Here is a 22687-nt window from a genome sequence, read left to right as displayed (position 1 = left end):
AGTTAAAAGAAAAACTCCTGTCGGCCCCAGCCCTGGGGCTACCTAACCTGACAAAACCCTTTACACCTTATGTGTCAGAAAGAGAAAAATGGCAGTTGGAGTTTTAACCCAGACTGTGGGGCCCTGGCCAAGGCCAGTGGCCTATCTCTCAAAACAACTAGATGGGGTTTCCAAAGGCTGGCCCCCATGTCTAAGGGCCCTGGCAGCAACGGCCCTGTTAGCACAAGAAGCAGATAAACTAACCCTTGGGCAAAACCTGAATATAAAGGCCCCCCATGCTGTGGTAACTTTAATGACTACCAAAGGACATCATTGGTTAACAAATGCTAGATGAACCAAGTACCAGAGCTTGCTATGTGAAAATCCCCACATAACCAGTGAAGTTTGCAGCACCCTAAACCCTGCCACCTTGCTCCCGGTATCAGAGAGCCAGTTGAACATAACTGTGTAGAGGTGTTGGACTTAGTTTATTCTAGCAGGGCCAACCTCTGAAATCATCCTTGAACATCAGTAGACTGTGAGTGGTACGTGGACAGGAGCAGCTTCACCAACCCCTGCAAAGTGACTCTGAAGAAGATGACAAGCCCTGCTCCAGTCACACCCGAAGCTGACTGGTCCACACGGCCGAAGCATGAGAAAACTCATTGCGGGACTCATTTTCCTTAAAATTTGGACTTATACACTAAGGACTTTAACTGGCCTTCCTCAGACTGAAGACTGTTCCCAGTGTATACATCAGGTCACTGAGGTAGAACAAAAAGTTGCTACAGTCCCATTATTTTATGATTATTATAAGTGTACTGGGACTCTAAAAAAAACTTGTTTGTATAATGCTATTCTATGCAAGGTATGTAGCCCAGGAAATGACTGACCTGATGTGTACTACGACCCATCTGAGCCTCCCATGACCACAGTGTTTGAAGTAAGATTAAGGACTGAGGACTAGTGGGGGCTTATAAACAATACGAGTAAAGTGTTAGCCAAAACAAAAGAAAAAGGGGTGCCCAGACAAGTCACCTTGAAGTTTGATGCCTGTGCTGTCATTAATAGTAATAAGTTAGAAATAGGATATGGTTCTCTTAATTAGGAAAGAGGCTATATGGCAGAAAATAAGTACATTTGTCATGAATTAGAACTGTGTGGAAATGAATGTGAATACTGGTCTTGTGTCATTTAGGCTACTTAGATAAAGAATAAAAAGGATCCTGTCCACCTTCAGAAAGGGAAAAGTGGCCCTTCCTGTACCAGTGTCAGTGTAACCCCTTAAAACTAGTAATAACCAACCCCCTTGATCCTCGCTGGAGAAAAGGGGAGCATGTAACCCTAGGAATCAATGGGGCTGGACTGGATCCTCGAGTAAATATCGTGGTTTGAGGAGAAGTTTATAAACTCTCTCCTGAGCCAGTATTTCAAACCTTCTGTGATAAACTGAATGTGCCAGTACCAGAAATTCCAGGAAAAACAAGAAATTTGTTTTTGCAATTAGCTGAGCATGTAGCCCAGTCTCTCAGTGTTACTTTGTGTTGTGTATGTAGAGGAACTGTAATGGGAGATCAATGGCCATGGGAAGCCCGAGAATTAGTACCTACACACCCAGTTCCTGATGAATTCCTGGCTCAAAAGAATCACCCTGATAACTTCTGGGTCCTAAAAGCCTCAATCATTAGAAAATACTGTATAGCAAGAGTGTGGAAGGACTTCACCCTTCCTGTGGGAAGACTCAGCTGCCTTGGGCAAAAGCTGTATAATAATACTACAAAAACAGCCACCTAGTGGAGTTCAAACCACACTGAGAAAAATCCATTTAGTAAATTCCCAAAGATGCAAACTGTGTGAACTCACCCGGAGTCCCACTGGGACTGGACAGCCCCCACTGGATTATACTGGATATGTGGGCATAGAGCTTATACCAAATTACACCGACCAGTGGGCTGGTAGTTGTGTTATTGGCACTATTAAACCATCTTTCTTCCTACTGCCCATAAAGACAGGCGAACTCCTGGGCTTCCCTGTCTGTGCTTCCTGCAAAAAGAGAAGCATACCTATAAAAAATTTAAAAGATGATAAATGGTCCCCTGAGAGAATCATACAATATTATGGGCCTGGTACTTGGGCACAAGATGGCTCATGGGGATACCTGACCCCCATTTACATGCTCAACCGAATCATATGGTTACAAGCTCTCTTAGAAATGATCACTAATAAGACCGGCAGAGCCTTGACTATTCTGGCCCAGCAAGAAACTCAGATGAGGAATTGCCTTTTTTCAAACCGGTTTGGTTTTGGCTTCTTTGTTGGCGGTTGAGGGGGGGTTTTTTGGAAATTTAACCTTACTAATTGCTGTCTACACATAGATGATCAAGGGCAAGTAGTTGAAGACATAGTTAGAAATATGACAAAACTGGCACATGTGCCCACGCAAGTGTGGCATGGCTCTGATCCTGGGGCCATGTTTGGAAAATGGTTCCCAGCGCTAAAAAGATTTAAAACTTATAATAGGAGGTATATAGTAATAGAAACCTTAGTGCTCCCTTGTTTGCTACCTGTACTTCTTCAAATGATACAAAGCTTCATCGCTACCTTAGTTCACCAAAATGCTTCAGCACAAGTGTACTACATGAATCACTACTGATCTGTCTTGCAAGAAGACATGGGTAGTGAGAATGAAAGTGAGAACTCTCACTATTGAATAAGAGTCTCAAAGTGGGGGAATAAGGGAGGAGACCACCCCTCATATTGTCTTATGCCCAATTTCTGCCTCCAAAGAAAGAAGTAAAAACTAAAAGGCAGAAATGAAATCCACAGGCAGACAGCCCAGTGCCACACCCTGGGCCTGGTAGTTCAAGATCGACCCCTGACCTAATCGGTTATGTTATCTATAGATTACAGACATTGTATAGAAAAGCACCGTGAAAATCCCTGTCCTATTCTGTTCCGTTCTAATTACTGGTGCATGCAGCTCCCAGTCACATACCCCCTGCTTGTTCCGTCGATCACCCTGCTTGCTTAATCAATCACGACCCTCTCACGCGGACCCCCTTAGACTTGTGAGCCCTTAAAAGGGACAGGAATTGCTCATGCTGGGAGCTCGGTTGTTGGAGACGTGATTCTTGCCGAAGCTCTCGGCCAAATAAAGCCCTTCCTTCTTTAACTTGGTGTCTGAGGGGTTTTGTCTGTGGCTTGTCTTGCTACAGGTTCATTTAATATTTAATAAAGACATTACTACTGATTTATTATTCTTCTTTTTAAAGAAAATAACTACAAAAGGGCACGTGCACCAGATGCAAGGATCTGGGAGAACTTAGACAAGGATCCTGGTTTTAAACAGTGTTGTCATACGAACAAACTCCATACGGATTTGGCAGGAGAGTGTCCTTATTCTAAGGAGATGCAGGCTGAAATATTTAGGGATGGTGTGTCATGATGTCCACAACTGGCTTTCAAATCGTTCAGCAAAAAGAAAAATAATGTGTGTATGTTTGTGGGTGTGTATGTATGTATGCATAGAGAGAGGGAGAAAACAAGTAAGGCAAATGTTAACAGTTTGTCACTATATGTGAAGAGTATATGCTAGTGTGTGTTTTATTTTTCATTCAGTTTTCCTGTTAGTCTAACATTTTTCAAAATAAAAAAAGAGAATAAAAAACCACGTGGACTAGATAGGAAAAATGAATCATTAATAGGATCTATCTCTCATCTCTGAGTAATGATCATAAAGAAGTGTAACCAGGTTTGTTATTCAGTGCTGGAATCTGGGTGAGGTGATGGTATAAAACCCAAGGCTATCCCAAGACACGCTGATGAATTTCTTGTTACATGGGCATCCGCAAGCTCTTGCACTCCAAGGAATCAGTGGTTACAGAAACAACAGCTCGCACATGTTTTCCAGGTGCATAGAAAACAGGATTTTTCATGTAGGTCTGCTGGGCCCTGGGAAGCTGGTTCCCACCCTCCTTTTCCAGACCTATCTTACGCCCTCTAACCAGCTAGGGCTCGAATCCTCACCCAGCCTTCTGGTTGTTTTCTCAAAACTTCTGGACCTTTGATTCCACTCCTACCGTGAGGCTCAACATGACATTTGCAACAGTAGACTGCCCAGAATGGGTCCAGCTGCTTCCGATGGTTTTCCATTTGTTCTGGAAAAAGCTCCAGATACCTTTGGTCAGAGCTCTTCCTGGTGTGTCTGGCTTGCTGCGGCCATTTCTCGCCCACACCATCCGGAAGGGGCTGCCGTCTGTAGGTCCCTGCACATCTGTCCCACTGGGGAGGAAGACGATGGTGGGAGAGTGCAGCTTGGAGAACCAAGGACTCGGGATTTTGGAGGGGGTACTTTCAGCCTCATGCCTGCGTTAGATTCAGATCGTTAAAAACCAGAGAACCAGAGCCCTGCCAGAGGGCTTCATTCTGCCTCTGTGGAAGTTTCATTGTAAGGAGAAAAGGGATTGTGCTGCTTTGATTTTTTCTTTTCTACTTCTACAAACTCATGTGCATTATTGTTACCTTTTAAGGATCTGGGAGGGAAACTTGCCCTGTGTCAAAGTGTTCAATCCCCAGGTCCTGAATTCTGTGTGAGGCGGGCCTTGTGCTCCCGTGCTGTGGGATATAGACTTTCCACCCTTGAGTGGCTGGATTCTCAGCCACATCCAGCCGCTCAGTGAATGCCCTCACCTGCTGGGCTTTCCACTCACAGCCACCTGTGCTGAATAGCTGAGGAACCTCAGCAGAGGCAGGAGGCAGTAACCCCAGAATGGGGGCAGGGAGGAATGGGACCCATGGTTTGCTACCCAAGGACCCTCACAGTCCATTTCCAGGGAAGATGACTGACTGTCAGGAGAGGCACAGGGGGCTGGCAGGCCGGCTCAGGGACACAGCTAATTTTAGCCCAGGGTGTACTTGTCCGAATTGGGACTGGCTTCCTCATGGAAATTCCACAGCTCTCTGGTTTTATGTGTATGAGTGGTGTAATGCTCAAAATTTGCAAAGCTAACTTGGGTTTAAAGCAATGTGTTTCTTTCTCCTTCTTCTAAAAATGCCCAGAAAACAGTCATTTCTCTGTGCTTTGGGAGAAGGTAAAAATTTCCTGGAGGTTCTTTTTTCATGATGGGGCAGTGTGGGGTGGAAGGAAGCATAGCTCTAGGAAACAGTCTTGACTTGATCTTGCTCTAGCCAAACCAGGGGAGGACAGAGAATCACAGTCTCTGTGCCCAAGGAGACCTTTGGGTCATCCATTTGGTGCAGTCAGTAAAATAAATTATTTTAAAAAATACTGGAGGACCAGCCTCAGGTTCAGAGGCAGAGTCAGACATTGTGGGCCTGAAACTTACACAATCTGAGTGACCTTTTTAAGAGAAAGAATATGAAAGTATTTAATTTTCACAAATTTTCCAAAAAGACAAGACTGTGTGAACACACATTTCTAAGGCCTCTTAGAAAGAAAAGTCCCTGAAGCTTAAGCTTCATTAGCTTCATGGTAAATCAAATGCTCTTTGGGTTGTTATTATTATTTTTTTTTTCTGGCCAAGTAAGGACATTAAAACGATTTCATAAAATTTCACAAGTTGAGGTAGACATAATCTTATTTCAAGATTATGTCAACCTTTAAAATGAACAAATTAAGCTTTGCAAAACATTTTGCTGCATTGTTTTTTTTCTCATGTCACCACCGACCTGTGTGTCTTGGACAGTTGATAATTTTCCAAGCCTCAGTGTCTTCATTTGTAAAAAAATAGGGCTAAAAAGTTCTTATGCTGCTTTCTACACAGGACTTCTGTGAGAATTAAATTTTAAAACGTGCTTAGCAAGTGCTAGGAAAAGTAGAAGGTGCTGCTTAGATGAGCAATTATTATTGAAGGGCAAAGCTATAGAACATTTAGCGCCCTTACAAGGTCACAGAAAAGGTAAACCAAAGCCTAGGGAAGGTGAATATTTGCCCAAGGTCACTTGGAGAAAGGCATGAGCTCCAAAAATAAGTGTTATTTAAAGGTAAGCCTCTTTACCTTTCTAAAAGTAAATGAACCCAAATTTCTTTCTTTTCAAATGGCTATGAGGTCAACCTTGGACCCAGTCAGAGCTGTTTCAAACATGCGGCTCACAGCCCTTATATAAATGCTTACGTAGGGGAATGCCTTATAAGTTTGAAGGGAAAATACTTCATCCTAGAAGTTGTTTTAAGCCATGTTTTGACATATTTAACCAAACAGAGCCTAAATGGGTTTAGTGTTTTGTGGGACTCAGCATCTCTCGGTGCAGCTTACTTCCCTGACACGTTGGTTGGCCTTTGTTAGGACAGTCTTGGGCAGGATTGGTGCCCCAGAGTGGCTTCTCCTAGCAGCTAAGTAAACATCTCCACACAGCTTTTCAATCCACTGTGGAAACTGGCAGCAACTCCTTCAGGCAGCCTGTCAGAACCTTCCTTTTGTCATGCCAAGGATGACTTTAGACCTCCCTGGGACAAGGCCAAGGCTGTAGAGGCAATCCTTTCCATCCTGGGCTCTCACACCATCCTTGGGAGGCAGCCCCAGGGACCTCTGGGGAGGGAGGCTGGGCTGCCAGGGAGCCCTAATCAGAGGCAGCCTTAGTGGCCCTGCCCACCGGGTGTGCAGCCTGCGGCCCACTTACACCTGGGACACCTCATGCCAGGCACCCCATCACATCTCCGGCACTGGCCCTGGTCACTGGGCTCATCCAGCATCTCGTGATGGGTGGGCTTGGTCAAGTCCAGCATCCCCGGGCTAGTGTGCAGAGGGGTGGAGGTGAGACCAAGATGAAGGGAGATCATAGGCTAGCAACATTTTGCTTGGTGAACTGCATAGCCCAGGCCAGACTGGTTATTCAGTGAATTTGAGTGTGTTCCAGAGACATGCTTCATAGAGATCACTTTTCCTTCGAGAAGATATTTTTCTCTCCCTGGGGTAACATCATGTCTACCCACCCTTTCACTGCCTGTTGAGCAACTCCTGACTCTTGCACCAGTCACCTTTTAGAGCTGACTTCAGCTGTGCCCAGGAAACTTCAGCCTGAGAGAAGGGCAGGGAGGTGTGAACTGGGAGGGCCACAAAGTCCTGCTGGTATGTGTCTCCCCAAGGGAAGAGCAGTCTGTCCTAATGCATTTTTGGGTCTTAAGAAAATGAAAGTGGTGCCTCAAATATCCAGCATGGGATAGATTAAAATAAACCAAGATGAGAGTCAGGAGCCTAAAACTCTATTTCTGCCTACTAACCAGGGGCCCTGGGAAAGCTCTGTCCTCGACCCCCACCTCCAGCAGGGCTGCAGGATTAGATTAGATGGTCTGGATTAGCCTTTTCAGCCCTTCCAGCTGGATGAGCTATGTCTAGGTGATCTCTGAGTACTCCTCAGCTTCCAGAGGGAGCATCCGTTGAATACCAATTCAATTGCGTGCCAGGGTCTCGTATGAGAAATTGGAAGAATAGGGAAATAATAGGAGGGAAGGTCACATTTTTGTACAGTTTTGTTTTGTAAACTGTATGCCCTTGAAGAAAACTTCTGAGTCTGAGACTGTGGTAAATTTCTTCTCCATTCCTGGAATGTTCCAGAATCCAGCCTGACTCAAGGAACAGAGATACAGGAAGGAGAAATGTTGGAACTGATTTCAGATCTTGCTCTGGCTCTGCATACTTCTTGTCAAGGACATGTGCCAAGGACTGTTGGGAGGGACACGTACAGAAAGAGAGTTAAGCTGAGAAACCATCACCCCAACAGAACAATGGCTTAGGAGGCTGGAGTACAGCATGTGTTCGCTCCAGCCAAACAGCCTGGGCCCGATGGCTTTTCCAGGAGGATGTGGGGCCATCCATTTCTCCCTCCCTCCTACCCGCGCCCCCCACCCCCGCCTCGCTCCGCCTCCCAAATCTGTCCTCACTGGGCGATCCCTATCTTTGTCCACCTTTGTCATCATGGCCCAGATGAGAGAGACTTGGGTATGCAGCCCAGTTCCCAATTAAGGGTTTCACTGGTTTCAGGAAGATAATTTATTTGAGTTGAATTGTTAAGGCAGATTGTTTTCACAGGATTCCAAGCAGAGAGCTTTTCTCACAGGAAATGTCAGACCAGCAATTCTAGTCAGGTTTTCCACATCCTTATGAGGAAAGAAAAGACAGAGAGAAAAAAATATTCCTTTTATATGTTGTAGGTCAACCGTTTGAGAACTGGCAACTGCCGGGTATAAACTTAAGATCTGTTAAAGTTGCTACACATTGTGATGGTTAGTGCAGTGATGACTTCTCGATAACCCAGCCGTTTGTGAGACCTCATGTTCTTTATGGCTTAATTTGAAAAACGCCTGTGAATATCCAGTGGCCAAGGGAGGTGGAGGAAGCCCCTCCAGAGGCTCAGAGTCCCGCTGAGCTCCCAGGAGGTGAAGCCACTGAAGAATTCCCATCCTCTCCTTGGACCTTGGTTTCCTTGTCTGTAACACCAAAGGTCATGCCAGGTGGCGTCTGAGTGCCATCCAGCTCTAACCACAATTCTGTACTCCACCTATACCTAGAGGGGCTTGGCTAAGGTGCTACAGGAAACCAAAGAAAAAAGGAGAGCAGGAAAGTGAAAGGAAAAAACTTTTCTTCCATGGAGGACTTGGGTTTGTCTTTTTTTTTTTTTTTTTTTGCATTCTACATTTAAAAAAACTTTTTTAAAAAAGTCTTTTTACATCAACTTGCCCTCAGGGATCTGACTCACAAAAGCTTACTGCTTCTCCAGCAGTTCAGTCATTCACGAGAGCTGTTGAAGTGATAGGGGCTATGCAGAGTCACTGATGGAAAAGCCAGGAAGGAGTGCAGCACCGCTGTCCCTGATGGGCACCTCCAGTGTTTGCTGTGTACCTATATGGCCAAGAAGTGCTTGCAGGTGGGGAGGGGCTGGGTCTGAAGAGCAGAAGCCCAGGTTCCCAAAGTGTTGTGGTTCTTATAGCCCCTCAAAGACAACTCCAGCAAAAGGGAGGTTGAGACTAGAGGCAATGCATCTGTTGACAGGTGATGCCAGTCTTACCTATCATGTGCGTGTCCATCCAGTTCCTGTATGTCTGCCCATGTCTGAATAACTCTCTCCGTAATTATAATCTAACCGTCTTGTTCATTGCACAATGATGTTCTGTTTCACGTGGGGGAGTGGTAGGAGTGCTGAATTTGTAGTCAGGAAACCTGGACTCTGGTCCTGGGGTTTTCAGTTTCACTCGCCTTGTTGCATGGCCTCTAGTATGTATATCACCAGCATATAGGGTATGTGTGGGATGCTGGACATCCTTATCTTGTTACTGACTCTAGCAGGGATGCTTCCAATGCCTCAGCGTTAGGTAGGATGTTCTTTAGGGTTCAAATAAAACCTTTCCCTTAAGCATGCTAAGAATTATTTTTAAAGAACCATATATGGATGTTTATTTTTATCAAGTGCTTTTTCTGCATCTATTTAGATTATTTTATATTTTTTAAATCTCTTGGTTTGAATTACATTATTAGATTTTCTACTGTTAAAATAGTCTTGCATTTCTATTTGGTCATAATTTCTCTCAAACTCATGGCTAATACAGTTGTCTATTTTATTTTTTATTTTTGTATTTTATGTTTACAGGTATTAGATTTTTAGAATCAAGGTTATGGTAGCCTCATTAATCATCATTATCTCAACTAACATGTAGAAATTTCTGTATGTAGGGTGCTAGTCCTAGTACTTGATGTATTAACTCATTTAATTCTCACAGCAATCTTTTGAGGGAAGACTATTATTAGCCCCATTAGATGAAGAATAAAGAATAGATGAAGAATCTGAAGCCCAGAGAAGCTGGACACTTGCCTTTCCTGCACAGACTTTTAGTGTGTCAGTGAGATTCACAGCTGGGATGGGTGGTTCAGGGTCCGAGTGCACTCTATTTGGGAATGTAAACTGGGGAGATTTTCTTATATTTGGTGGAACACATCAGTAAAACTCTTTGTGTGTATGTTGGGGCTGGAAATGGGGGTGAATTTTAAATTAATGATTTAAGAAAATGATTATAGGTAGTTTCAGATTTTCTGTTCATTTTTTAGTCAGTTTTGTGATTTTTCTAGAAAGTGGTCCCACCTGTCAGTTTTCAGATGTATTGGTTTGAACTTATTCATACTATATTCTTCTTACTGAAAAGCTCCTATTGATAATGTTTAGTTTTATTCTTCCTTTTCACTCTTCGTATTGTTTATTTATACTCTCTTCTCTTTATCAATCTTACCAAAGGTTTGCCTTTCTATTAATCTTTTAAAAGAATCAGTTTTGAGGGTTGTTGAATCTATTTATTATTTTTTATTTCATTAACTTTTTCATCTTGCATTGATTTTTCCTCCTTTCTACTCTCTTTTGGTCTATTCTGTTGTTCTCTTTTGCAGGGGGGTGCTTAGCTCTTTGCTTTCCACTGTTCCACAATAATAGGTGCCTTTATGCTATACATTGCCCTCCCCATATTACTTTAACTGCTTCCCATAAGACTTTATAAGTTGTGTTTTTAACATTAACCATTTTGAAATCTTTTCTGCCATTATTTCTTTAAAATTTTCTAATGCATGGGTTATTTTGGGGAGATGTAGAGGAGCTATCTCTTTATTATTGAATTCTTGTGTTATTTCTTTGTAGTCAGAAACACAGTTTGGAATTTTTTGAGACATATATGTGGACTGCTGTATAGTCAATATTTATAAATTTGTGCTTGACAAGAATATATTATTTAACAGTTGAATATTTTGGATCAAACATGTTATTTTAATGTTCAAATATTCTTTATTCTTATTAGTGTTATTTTTCTGCTTGATCTGTTAGTTGCTGGGAGATATGTGTTAAAAATTTTCTATTATGCTCATGGATTGAACAGTTTCTCCTTGTAGTTCTGTCAAATTTTTGATAATATGTTTTGAAGCTGTGTTGTTAGGAGCATAGAGGTTCATGATGGCTACATTTTTCTGTTGAATTTTTCCTTTTATTATCCTCTAGTAAGTAAGTTTATCACTAATAATACTTTTTATCCCAAAGTCTGTTTTTATCTGATAGCATTTAGCTACATCATCTTTTCAATGGCTAGTATACAAGTGGTATATTTTTGCCATGCTTTACTGTTAAGCTTTTTTATCATGTGTCTTAAAACAGCATATAGATAATTTTTAAGAGTAATTCAATCTGTGTCTCTTTTAACTGACAAGTTTAATTTTTTTGCCTTTAGTATAATTGCTGATTTACTTGAATTTATTTGTCCTGTTATATTTCATACTTCCCTTTTGCTATACTTTTTCTTTATATCATTTCTCCTCTTTTCTTGCATTATTTTTTTAAATTAACCATTTGAAAGTGAACAATTCAGTGGCATTTAGTACATTCACAGTGTTGTATAACCACCACCTCTGTCTAGTTCTGGAACATTTTCATTTCTTCTAAGTAAAATCCCTTACGCATTAAGCACTTTTTCTCCATTCCTCCCCTAACCCCCAGTCTCTGGCAACTACCAATCTGTGATATTTCACATAAGTGGAATCATATAAGCTTTTGTGTCAGGCTTCTTTCACTTAACATAATGTTTTTGAGGTTCATCCATATTGTAGCATGTATCCATACCTCATTCCTTTTGATGGCAGAATAGTATTCCATTATGTGGATATGTAACATTTTATTTATTTACTCATTTGTTGATTGACATTTGGGTTGTCTCCCCATTTTCGTTATTGTAAATAGTGCTGCTGTGAACGTTTATGCACATGTATTTGTTTGAGTCCCTGTTTTCAGTTCTTTGGGGGTGTATACTGAAAAATGGAATTGCAGAATAATTCTATTTTTAACTTTTCGGGGAACTCCCAGACTGTTTTTCACAGTGGCACTTACTTGTGAATTAACTGAAATGTATTTTTTTCTACTCTTTTCACATTTAGAAATTATACATTATGTTTTTATTGTTCTAGCGGTTACTTCTAAATTTTTAATCTTAATTGACTTTAATCAATCCTTCTACCCCCTCAAAAAAGTGTGAGATTTTGGGAAGCTTTAACTCTGATGATCGTTTCCCATTCCCATGCTCCTGTTTATTATGTCCGGTGTTTCAGTTTCACGTTGTTTTTAACTACTCTTAAGTTAGTTGCTATTGTTATTATTTTAATTGTTTCTATTGCCAGTTCTCATTTAGGTTTATCTAAATGCTTACTGATTTCTTTTATTCCTGATATGAGTCCTTAATCATTCATTCAGTGGAGGTCTGTTAACTGTTTTAATCCTTGTCTGAAAATGTCTTCATTTTGTTCTTACTTTTAATGATGTTTTAGTTGGGAATTTCAAAGCTGACAGTTATTTTCTTTCAGCTTTGAAGATGTTATTTTATTGTCTTATGCCCTTGTCATTGCTATTGAGAAGTCTGCTGTAACTGTTTATAGGTAATATGCCTTTTCTCTAAGATTTTTCTCATTGTCTTTGGTATTCCGGTAGTTTTAAAATGACATGTCTAGGTGTGCATTTATTTTCACATGTCCGTTTGAATCTCATGTTTCTGTGAGGATACATGTCTGGAAAGGTCATAGCAATTACCTTTTCAGGTACTTCCCTTCCTAAATTCTCATTATTCTTTTCTTCTGGAGCTTCTTTTATATGTAGGTTGGACTTTAGAAGTTTTTCCTCCATGTCTCTGCTCCTTCATGCATTTTATCTCTCTACTGATTGGTGAGAGTCTGAGTAATGTCATCTGATAGCTCTTAGTACTTAATGATGTCTTCACTGTATCTAATCTACTGTTTATGTTTACCAAAAGATTTTTTCCAAACTTTAAAGATGTTCAAACCTGCAAAAAGCTTGAAAGAAGAGTACAATGAGTATCTGTAGACTTTTCACCTAAATTCAGCAATTGATACAATTTTGTCACATTTGTTCTTTCTCTTTCTTTCTCTCATCTCCTCCCCAATATATATTATATGTATTTATATATACACATATTTTTCTGATGATTCATTTGAAAGGAAAATACAGATATCCTGGCATTTCACTTGTAAATATTTCAGCATGCATCTCCTAAGGGCAAGAACATTTTCCTCCATGACCACAATACCCACAACATTTCTTTCTTCCTTCTCCCTTCCCTTCCCTTCCCTTCCCTTCCCTTCCCTTCCCTTCCCTTCCCTTCCCTTCCCTTCCCTTCCCTTCCCTTCCCTTTCTTTCCTCTCTCTCTCTCTCTCTCTCTCTCTCTCTCATCTTCTCATCTTGCTGCTCTCACACCCAGACTGGAGTGCAGTGGTGTGATCTTGACTCACTGTCACCTCCCATCTCCCAGATTCAAGGGATCCTCCCGTAGTCCTGTAGGTGGAACCACAGGCTCATACCACCAAGCCTGGCTAAGTTTTGTATTTTTAGAAGAGACAGGGTTTTGCCATGTTGCCCAGGCTGATCTCAAACTGCTGGGCTCAAGTGATCCTCCTGCCTCAGCCTCCTAAAGTGTTGGGATTACAGGTATGAACCAGTGTACCTGGCCCAATAAATTTCATATTGATTCAATAACATTATCTGACATGTAGCCCATAATCACATCTCTCTTTTAGGCTTTATTTTTTTTTTCAATCCAGGATCCATTCAAGGTTTGCCCATTGTCTTGGTTGACGTGCCTGTCTAATATTTATTTATTTATTTATGTATTTCAGACAAGGTTTCACTCTTGCCTAGGCTAGAGTGCAATGGCATGATCGATCACAGTTCACTGCAGTCTTGGCTTCCCAGGCTCAAGTGGTTCTCCTACCTCAAGCCTCCCCAGCAGCTAGGACTACAGGCATGCACCACCACACTTGGCTAATTTTTTATTTTTTATTTTTGCAGAGATTGGGTATCACTATTTTGCCCAGACTGTTGTCCAACTTCTGGGCTCGAGCGGTCTGCCCACCTTGGCCTCCCAAAGTGTTGGGATTACAGGTGTTAGCCACTGCACTGAGCCTCTAGTCTATTTTAACCTCAGTTTTAGTTTTTCATGAAGAGAATGGGCTTGTTTTCCTAAGAACACCCATATTCTAGATTTGTTGTCTTGTTTCATTATTAGGTTTATATTAAGCATTTTTTTTTTGGGAAGGACAATACAGAAGTGATGTTGTGTATTTCCTGTTACATCACATCAGGACCACATTAATGCCAGGTTGTTTTATTTTGATGCTAATTTGGATCACTCGGTTAAGGTGGTATATGTCACTCTCTCTATCATTGTAAAGATAACTTTCCTTTTGGCAATTAATAAGTAATCTGAAACTTTCAGACCATATGAATACCCTGTTCCTCAAAAACCTTCCATCCAGTTGTATTGGCATCTACTGATGACCCTTTCCCATATAAATGATTAAATTGGAGTGTATAAAATGATGGTTTTCTAATTTTATAATTCCTTCTACATTCATTAACGGTATTCTGTAGAGAAGAGCTTGCCCATCTTCTCTCTCTTTTCCTTGCACTCCCCGCAGCTTCTTCCTTCTTGTCCTTTATTCCTTCCTCTTTCAGTAGCAGATTCATGAATTTTTTTTCGATATTTAATATATTATCTATCACCATTGTTATATGCCCATTATTTCATTCAATGACTACATTTAATCTTCAGAGCTGTCCATTCTTTTTTTTTTTTCGTAATGTCTAGCTCTTTTCTTATGATTTCCATTCCTGTTTTTAAAAAGTTTCTCTAATCTTTCTAATGTACAGCCTCTCTAAGATTGTTGCTCCATCTTGAGTCTTTGGGAGTCCTATTTGCTGTGTCTGTTGGCTTTCACTCATGGTACATCGTTTCTCATGTGCTTAAGAGTTTTTTATTTTGAGCATATTTTAGTAGGACTTACAAAACAAATAAAAAAACAAAAAACCTCTCTCTTCCAGGGAATCTTGTGTGAACTGGTTTGTAGAAGTGCTCTGTCAGATTATTTTACATTACTTTGGTTAGGTGTGCTGGGGTATCACTGACTTCGGAAAAATTTATGTTAATTTCTTGTATTCTAGATTCTTGTGAAGAATTCAAATGAATGGGGTCAATTTTAACTCCACTGACACTGGGTTCTGATATTTCGTCAAATATATAGCAAATGTCTTAGTCTATTTTCTGTAGCATATAACAGAATACCTGAAACTGAGTAGTTTATAAGGAAACAAAATTTGTGTCCTACAATTCTGGAGATTGGAAAGTCTGAGGATGGGAGGTCACATCTAGTGAGGGCCTTCTTGCTGGTGGGGGCCCTCTGCAGAGTGCTGAGGTAGCTCAAGGAATCACACGGTGGGGAGGCTGAGTGTGCCAATTCAGGTCTGTCTTCCTCTTCTTAGAAAGCCACCAATCCCACTCCCATAACAACTTGTTAATTTATGAACCCATTAATCCATTCATGAGAGCAAAGCACTCATGACCCAATCATCTCCTGAATGCCCCACCTCTCAATACTGCCACATTGGGGATTTAATTTCAACATGAGTTTTAGAGGGGTCAGATATTCAAACCATAGCAGGAAGTGATCAGTATCTTTATTTTCATGAGATGCCTTTCTTTTAGAACCCATAACTAATTTAGCCAAGAATCTAGTAACAAACACAGAGGAGTAAGCATCTCCTCTTCTCAGTTTTTTTTTTTTTTGTTATTTATTTTTATTTTTTAGAGGTAGCGGCTTGCATGATCATAGCTTATTACAACCTTAAACTCCTGTGCTCCGGCAATCCTCCCACCTCAGCCTCCCGAGTAGCTGGGACTACAGGTGCGTGACACCACGCTCAACTAATTTTTTTATTTTTTGTAGAGGGTCTTGATGTGTTGCCCAGGCTGGCCTCAAGTGATCCTCCTGCCTCCGCCTCCACCTCCCAGAATGCTGGGACTATAGGCATGAGCCACCACACCTGGCTTCTTCTCTGTTATTATGTGAGAGTGACTCTTTTCACTAAGCCAAGGATTCAGTTATTCAGAGATTGAGTCCTGGTCCCTTGGAGCCCAGAACACCAGCAGTGACCTGGCTCGTGCCTCTCCCTGGCGGGGGGGGAGGGGGCATGAGAAGAGCTGTGGTGGGAGGTGGAGGCCTCAGCAGAGGGGCGAGTGGAGTTTGCCAGTTGGCCCCCATGGATTTATTAGTTGCATACTTTGACACATGTCTCTGGGTTATCTGAACAATCACACTTTGAAGAAGTGTTTTGAATCCCTTGATTTATCTTTTTGTCATTGTTGTTCAGAATAGTTTCACTCAAAGGGAAGAACATGTTTTTAAACTGACCTTTTAAACTTTGTAAAGCTTATGCCACAAAGAGACACATGAAAGGAACAATAAGCACATTCTCTACATAGAAGCATAATTGAAGTCTCTGGTGATGAGATCTATGGGAACCCGGCACAAAGCATCTGAGCTGGGCTCTTGTAGCTGATGGATGGCCCTCTGGGTGGAAGTCCTATGACCAGAGAGAGAGGCCAAGCTGTACCCTACCCAGTGGTAACATGATTCCCACCATCTCAGCGGGCTCATGGCCACCTGCCTACCTTCAGGAGCCAAGGGAACCACTTGGGAGATTTGGCCCTTGTCCTGTAGTCTGCAGGAAGCCATGGAAGTTTCTGAGCAGGGGAAGGATGTGGACTATCGAGGCAAGAGCAGAGTAGAGCATTTGAAACCAGCAGCCTGGGTTTGAATCCTGACTCTGGCACTTCTAAGTCATGTGACCTTGTGTAAGCCACCTGGCTTCTGTGAGAATCATCTGGCACTGAGCACCCATTTATGGAGCACTGGCTACATGCTGGACACCCGAGATCCAGAGGAGACCAAGATAATCCTGCAGTCCTTTCTTCTTCCTTGCTTGTAACTCTTACCACATGTATTAGTTTACTATTGCTGCCATAACAAATTACCACAAACTAAGTGGCCTCAAACAACATGAATTTATTATCTCATAGTTCTGGAGGGCTGAAGTTCCACTGGGCTAGAGTCAAGGTGTTGGCAGGGCTGGTTGTTTCTTGAGGATCCGGGGGAGAATTTGTTTCCTTGCCCTTTTCACCTTCTAGTACGCACCTGGATTCCTTGGCTTGTAGCTCCTTCCTGTCTGCAAAGCAGATCACTCCAATCTCTGTTTCCATGTTCACATCGCCTTCTCTTCTTCTGTGTCAAATCTCCCTTTACCTCTTTATGATAAGGATCCTTGTAATTACGTTGGTCCCATTTGGGTAATGTAGGATAATTTCCTCATCTAAAGATCCTTCGCTTATTCTCATTTGCAGAATCCCTTTTGCCATGTAAAGTAACATTCACAAGGAAGTTCCAGGGATTAGGATGTGGATATAATTGAGGGCCGTTATTCAGCCTACCACACCACGCGACATTGCATTTAATGTCTGTTCATTTTACGTATCTGTGTAATGTGTTTCTTCTGGGCAGTGAGATAGATAGGCCTGCCAGATAGCCTCACATATGCTGGGTGAGTGAGTGAATAAATGAATGAATGTGTTCTTTGGAGTTGAGAAGAAGCTGATGTTCCACTTGGGCTTTAGAGGATTAGTGTAAGTTTGTTTGCCAGAGTATTCTAGATGGAATGAGCAGCTTATGAAAAGATATAGAGGCATGAGCTGAGACGTTCAGCATGGAGGAAATGCAGGTGGAATGTGATGGCCCAGAGTGAGATGAGGCTGGGCAGTAGGTGGCCAGGTCATGGAGAGCCTTGCAGGATACACTAATGGGCCTGGATTTTATTTTTATAAGGAAGCAGTAAATGTAGTTATTGCCATTGTCTTTGGAGTTACTGCCTGGGTTTAAATTCCTGTGCTGCCACTTACTTGCTGTGGAACCCTAGGAAAATTACTAAATGTCTTTGAGACTGAGTGAAATAAGTGCTTCATAAAGCTTTTCTGAGAAGTAGATGACTTTTGAGGCTTGCAAAGCATTTAGCACAGTGTGTGGAGCAGTCAAAGGAGCCTTTAGGAATGTATTGGTGTTCTTGCTGTTATTTTAATACATGTGATTATTGTTATTATTGATGGTGATGATGGGGACTCTTAGAAGAATTTCAGCCAGGCTTCAGTGTCGTGGTCAGATTTGCTTTCTAGGAAGATGACTTTGGCAGCCATGTGAAAATGTTGGGGGCCAACAAGGGTGGGTGACACTAAGGGTCAGGAAACCAGTTAGGAGCCTATTAAAATAATCTAGGTGAGAGATGAAGAGGCAGAGAGCAGAGGTGGGGGTTCAAGAGAGATGTTATTGAATGCAGGATGTTGGAGAGATGTCTTTGCTGCTGCTGTTCCCTGCTTGAAATCATTCAAGGGGGATTTTAGAGGCTTAGTACCAATGCCTTGGTCCTTGATTTTCAGAAAGGGACACTGAAGCACAGCAAGGGGAGGATGCCTTGCCTTTATCTCCAGATGAAGCAGTGACAGATGGGATAGGCAGGGTAGAACTCAGGTCCTCAGCCCTTTGTTGCAGAGCAGGCGGAGGTGGGAGGAGTGTGGCTGGAAGAGGCTCCTGATGAAAGTGCAGTTCTTCATGGGTGGGGGTGCTCTGACACAACCTCAGTGTTGATTGCCCCTTCCACACCCCTCTAACCACCCCTCTATGCCTTAACTCCTCTTTCCAGCTCATTCTTCCACCAGTCCCCACAAGAATGCCTGTAGAATCCTGGTGGTGTTGGGCAGAGGGGTTTTGTGGTTTTGAATTAAGGCAAATGACTTGACTGAGTCCGGGAGGACACAGGAGGATGAGGACTGCCTGGGAAGAGGGGTGAGGGAGTTCTATGTTCTAGCGCCAGTGAAAGAAACCCGGAGTCTGAAGAAGTGTGTACTCAGGGATTTGGTACTGTGTGTCCTCTGAGGTCTTCCATTCACGCCCCTTCATACATCTTCAGGAGGAAACCAATTCAATAGAGTACACCAGGGCAAGATTACGATTGTTACTTCAATCATATCTTACCCTGCAAGGATGTTGGAGGAAAATATATTTCAATGCCATGCTCAAAAGAGCTGTCAAATTTTAACATAGTAAATGAATTTTCAGAGAGTGAAGTAATATTGTTATTTTTAATACCTTCTGTTTAGAAATGATTTTACTTTAGTTCAGATCGATGCATGCTAGAGAACAGAAAAATCTAAAGGGAGCTTTAGAAAATGCTCCCCTAAAGGGTCCACCCTTTTAAGAAAGCTCTGTGTGTACATACCTGAATTTACAAATCAGAATCACAGGGCAATGTTTTAAGTAATAGGAAGATACAGGAGGGTTCCTTTAAACACCTTGGTGCATTTCAGAGGTTTCTTATAAATAGCTGCTGATGGCTTTACAAGAAAGCTAGGAGAGAGGAAACAAACAAACAAAAAAACATGGAGATGAGATGAACAGATTCTGGGCAGTGATGACAAGAACTTGATTTGTTTGTGCGTATGTATGTTTCCCAAAAGTATTGCAGTGAAATTGGCGAGATAGCCTATCTGCAGTGCTTGGCAAATACCAACCTACAGAGCTGACCATCCTGTATTGGCTGGTGTATGAGTCTCTTTGTGAGAACACAGAATCGACAAGCATCATGGGGGCTATTTGGTCCCATCCCATGTGGAACCTATGGCTGAGAGAGGGGGAGTATTCAAGGCGCACACAGAGGCGAGGCCAAGACTAGGGAGACCTGTCTCCTGAATGCCTGTCCATCGCTCTTAACAGTCTTCTCTGCCATTTGCATTTCTCTGTCAGTCTCCTCTGGTACATTGATATTTTCTATTTTCCAGGAAAAATCAGTTGCTGACGTCTGACAAGGTGGATGATGAGCTGGGTGCCCTGCGGCTCGGTAGGTGCAGCGAGTGCCCCTGTGCTGTGCCCATCAGGGCCCAAGGGGTCCTCATTGGCTCTGTCTGGGAGATGGGTGGTGGGGGGCCCGTTTCCTTCCGCCTGACCTCAGCAAGTGGGTCCAGTCAAGTGAGTAGAGCAGACTACTCTCTCTCTGATGGATGTCTTCTACTGCTTGCCCTTCTCTCCTGGGGATATCCTTTTAAGAAGACCAGTCAATCCTGGATCTACACTGTGGGGCCAGAGAAGCTCTTTCTGCATTTGGTATTTTTTTTAGGGCCATTCAGTAATGGCCTTAGTAAGTTAACTAAGGTCTCCAGAAAACAGTTCTCATTCAAAGTATCAGTATAGCTCTGTCTGGGAAGGCCCATCCTTTTAAAAAGTTTATCAGTGTATTAGGGAGGCATAAGACACAAACAGTGAAGGCATTAAGTGTACAACCTTAAGTGCTTTGGTCTGCATCTTCACTTCTGTGTATATCTGTGTAACTGCTCTCTGAGATCAAGATAGAGCACGTTTCCTTCCACTCTTTAGTTTTGAAGCAAACTTTTTTCTTTCTCTTTCTGTAATTTCCTACTCTCCAAAGACTGATGTGTTTGCAGGGTTTTGCAGAAGCAGCTAGAGATTGAGGATGTTGAGACCAAGGATTGACCATGAGAGGATGAGGCTTGAGTGCTGCCAACATTTGCTTCTCTTCTGGAGCCAACAATTTACCTATTGTAACATTTGGGCAGACAAGAGCTGTTCACATGCTCTTCTTCTCCCTTTTGAACTCTCCCTTTTAAACTGAAGGAAGAAAGCAGTGCCTCTATTTAGAACTCCCTTGTGTGAGACGTGTAGTCTGACAGTTTGCTTTGATGAAGTTGAAAGAAAGGTGCAGGCCTCTGAGCTGTGGAGGCGGAGGTGGGGGTTTGTTTACTCTGCATAACTCATCCCAGAAGCAGCAGATCCTCAGAACTCCCCAGATGGGGTAGACTTCTGTGCAAGGCTGTGCAGAGTACAGCATGGAGTGAGGAAGTGCTGGCATCCAAACCCTTTTTGTGCACCACTGCACTTTAAGATTTTGCAGTGAAAGCTGCTTGTGTTTGGACACAAGCAAAGCAGTTCCTGGTCTTCAGAACCCAGAGAGCTTCTACTAGAAGGAAGGCTGTTAGCAATTCTCAGAAGCAGCTGTTTGAAGTGTGTGTGTATATGTTTTCTGGAGGGAGGCCGACTCCTCTTTGCTAATGGCTCAGCTAATGATTTAGGAAAGGAGAAGAAGGTGAAGGATAGGAGACTATGGAACCCAGTCATGGAGGGAGTTCATGAAAGAGAAGAAAGGAAGGAGAAGTCTTGTGGGGGCCAGGGTGTTGGGGGTTGAGCAGTTCAGAAACAAAAATCAAATTTGGTTGGAGGAACAGAACTCCTTCTCCACCCCAGTTCATTTTACTTTGATTCAATTCAGTAAACTCTTGTGGGGTAGGTAGGACAAAGGAAGAGAGGTATCTTCCCATAGCAACACATGAAGCAGATGCCCAGCAGTGCTTAACTGCTTTAATAAGCCAAGTTCTGTGATGGGTTTCTGTATTAGTCTGTTCTCATGCTGCTAATAAAGACATACTTGAAGCTGAGTAATTTATAAAGGAAAGAGGTTTAATTGACTCACAGTTCAGCAGGGCTGGGGAGGCCTCAGGAAACTTACAGTCGTGGCAGAAGGGGAAGCAAACATGTCCTTCACATGGCGGCAGGGAGAAGTCCCCAGCAAAAGGGGGAAAATCCCCTTATAAACCATCAGATCTTATGAGAACTCACTATTACCAGAATAGCATGAAGGTAACCGCTCCCATGATTCAATTGCCTCCCGTCAGGTCCCTCCCACGACACGTGGGGATGATGGGAACTACAATTCAAGATGAGATTTGGGTGGGGACACAGCCAAACCATATCAGTTCTGGAAGCTTCCATACTGTGTAGGTATTTAGTCTGGACTCTGAAGAATGGGCAAGATCTTGCCAAATAGAGATGTGGAAGGAGCCGTATAGGCAAAAGCCTAGTGTATGTGTGAGAAAGATTGGCTAGAGGTAATGGCCCTGTCAGGGAGGGTGTGGGGGTCAGTGTGAGATGAGGCTGAAGTGAAGGCTGGGCTGGGCAAGATGATTTTGAGTGCTGTGCTAAAGAGCTGTACAGCAAGTCATTGGGCAGAGATTCTGTGCTAGTGAGATATCTAGGGCTGTGCATTTGGGGGCTATATCTGGACTTAGGTGTAGAATAGACTTTAGGGATACAAGCTTAGATGTTGGGATACTGGTGAGGGGCTCTTGGCGTAGTCCAGAGAAGAGGTAATGAGACCCCTGTTACCTGGGAAATCCAATGGGTATTTCAGTACCTGCCCAAATATCACCTCTTATGGGAAGTTTCCCTGAGCATTTATGGCAGAATTAATTGCCTCCCTCTCTGCTCTGAAAACCCTTGCACTCGTCCCTTTTTCAGCACTTACTGGGTTATGTTGTAATTTTTCAGGGGGCTCTGTCTCTCCCTTGGCAGGGAGCTGCTTGAATGAAGGGGTGGGGCCTTAGTCACCTCTGACCTGTGTCCCACATCATCCCTAGTACATCATGGCTGCTCAAGAATGCTCTTGCTGAGCAAATAGAAACATAAGGACATATTCCTGTGACAGTGGAGAGAGAAAGGCAACGGGGGACAGAATATGAGACATTCTGGAGGCAGAGTGATCCAGAGGCTGGACTGGCGTGGTGGGTGAGAGAGGGTAGAGGTTTCAGCCTGGGGCTTTTGTAGAAGGGTAGAGAAGAGATCGGGTCTTTTATTGAAACTGAAGCCAGGAAGGGTTCTGAGTTTCTGGTGTTGGGGCACTTCCAGAAGATATCTTGTGGTCAGTAGGAAATTCTGCACAGGTTCCCAGAAAAAAGCTATGTGGACCATTCTCCCTATGGAATCTTCCTATGAACATC

At 42.7% G+C, this 22687-nt stretch overlaps 1 protein-coding gene across 1 annotated transcript in view; it reads left to right on the top strand.

Annotated features, from left to right (window-relative positions):
- The window catches only part of FAM188B (family with sequence similarity 188, member B), a 139312-nt gene that overhangs the window by 55553 nt on the left and 61072 nt on the right, over positions 1-22687 (top strand). Inside the window, exon 6 of the mRNA XM_011972200.1 lies at positions 19682-19740. Within this exon, the coding sequence (XP_011827590.1) occupies positions 19682-19740 (59 nt within the window). The remainder of the gene's footprint in view (positions 1-19681; positions 19741-22687) is intronic.

The sequence above is a fragment of the Mandrillus leucophaeus genome, unplaced genomic scaffold (assembly GCF_000951045.1).
Source record: "Mandrillus leucophaeus isolate KB7577 unplaced genomic scaffold, Mleu.le_1.0 Scaffold128, whole genome shotgun sequence".
In the NCBI taxonomy this organism is placed as follows: domain Eukaryota; kingdom Metazoa; phylum Chordata; class Mammalia; order Primates; family Cercopithecidae; genus Mandrillus; species Mandrillus leucophaeus.
The sequence above is the reverse complement of the archived record's forward strand: the minus strand, read 5'-3'. Positions and strand labels throughout refer to the sequence as shown.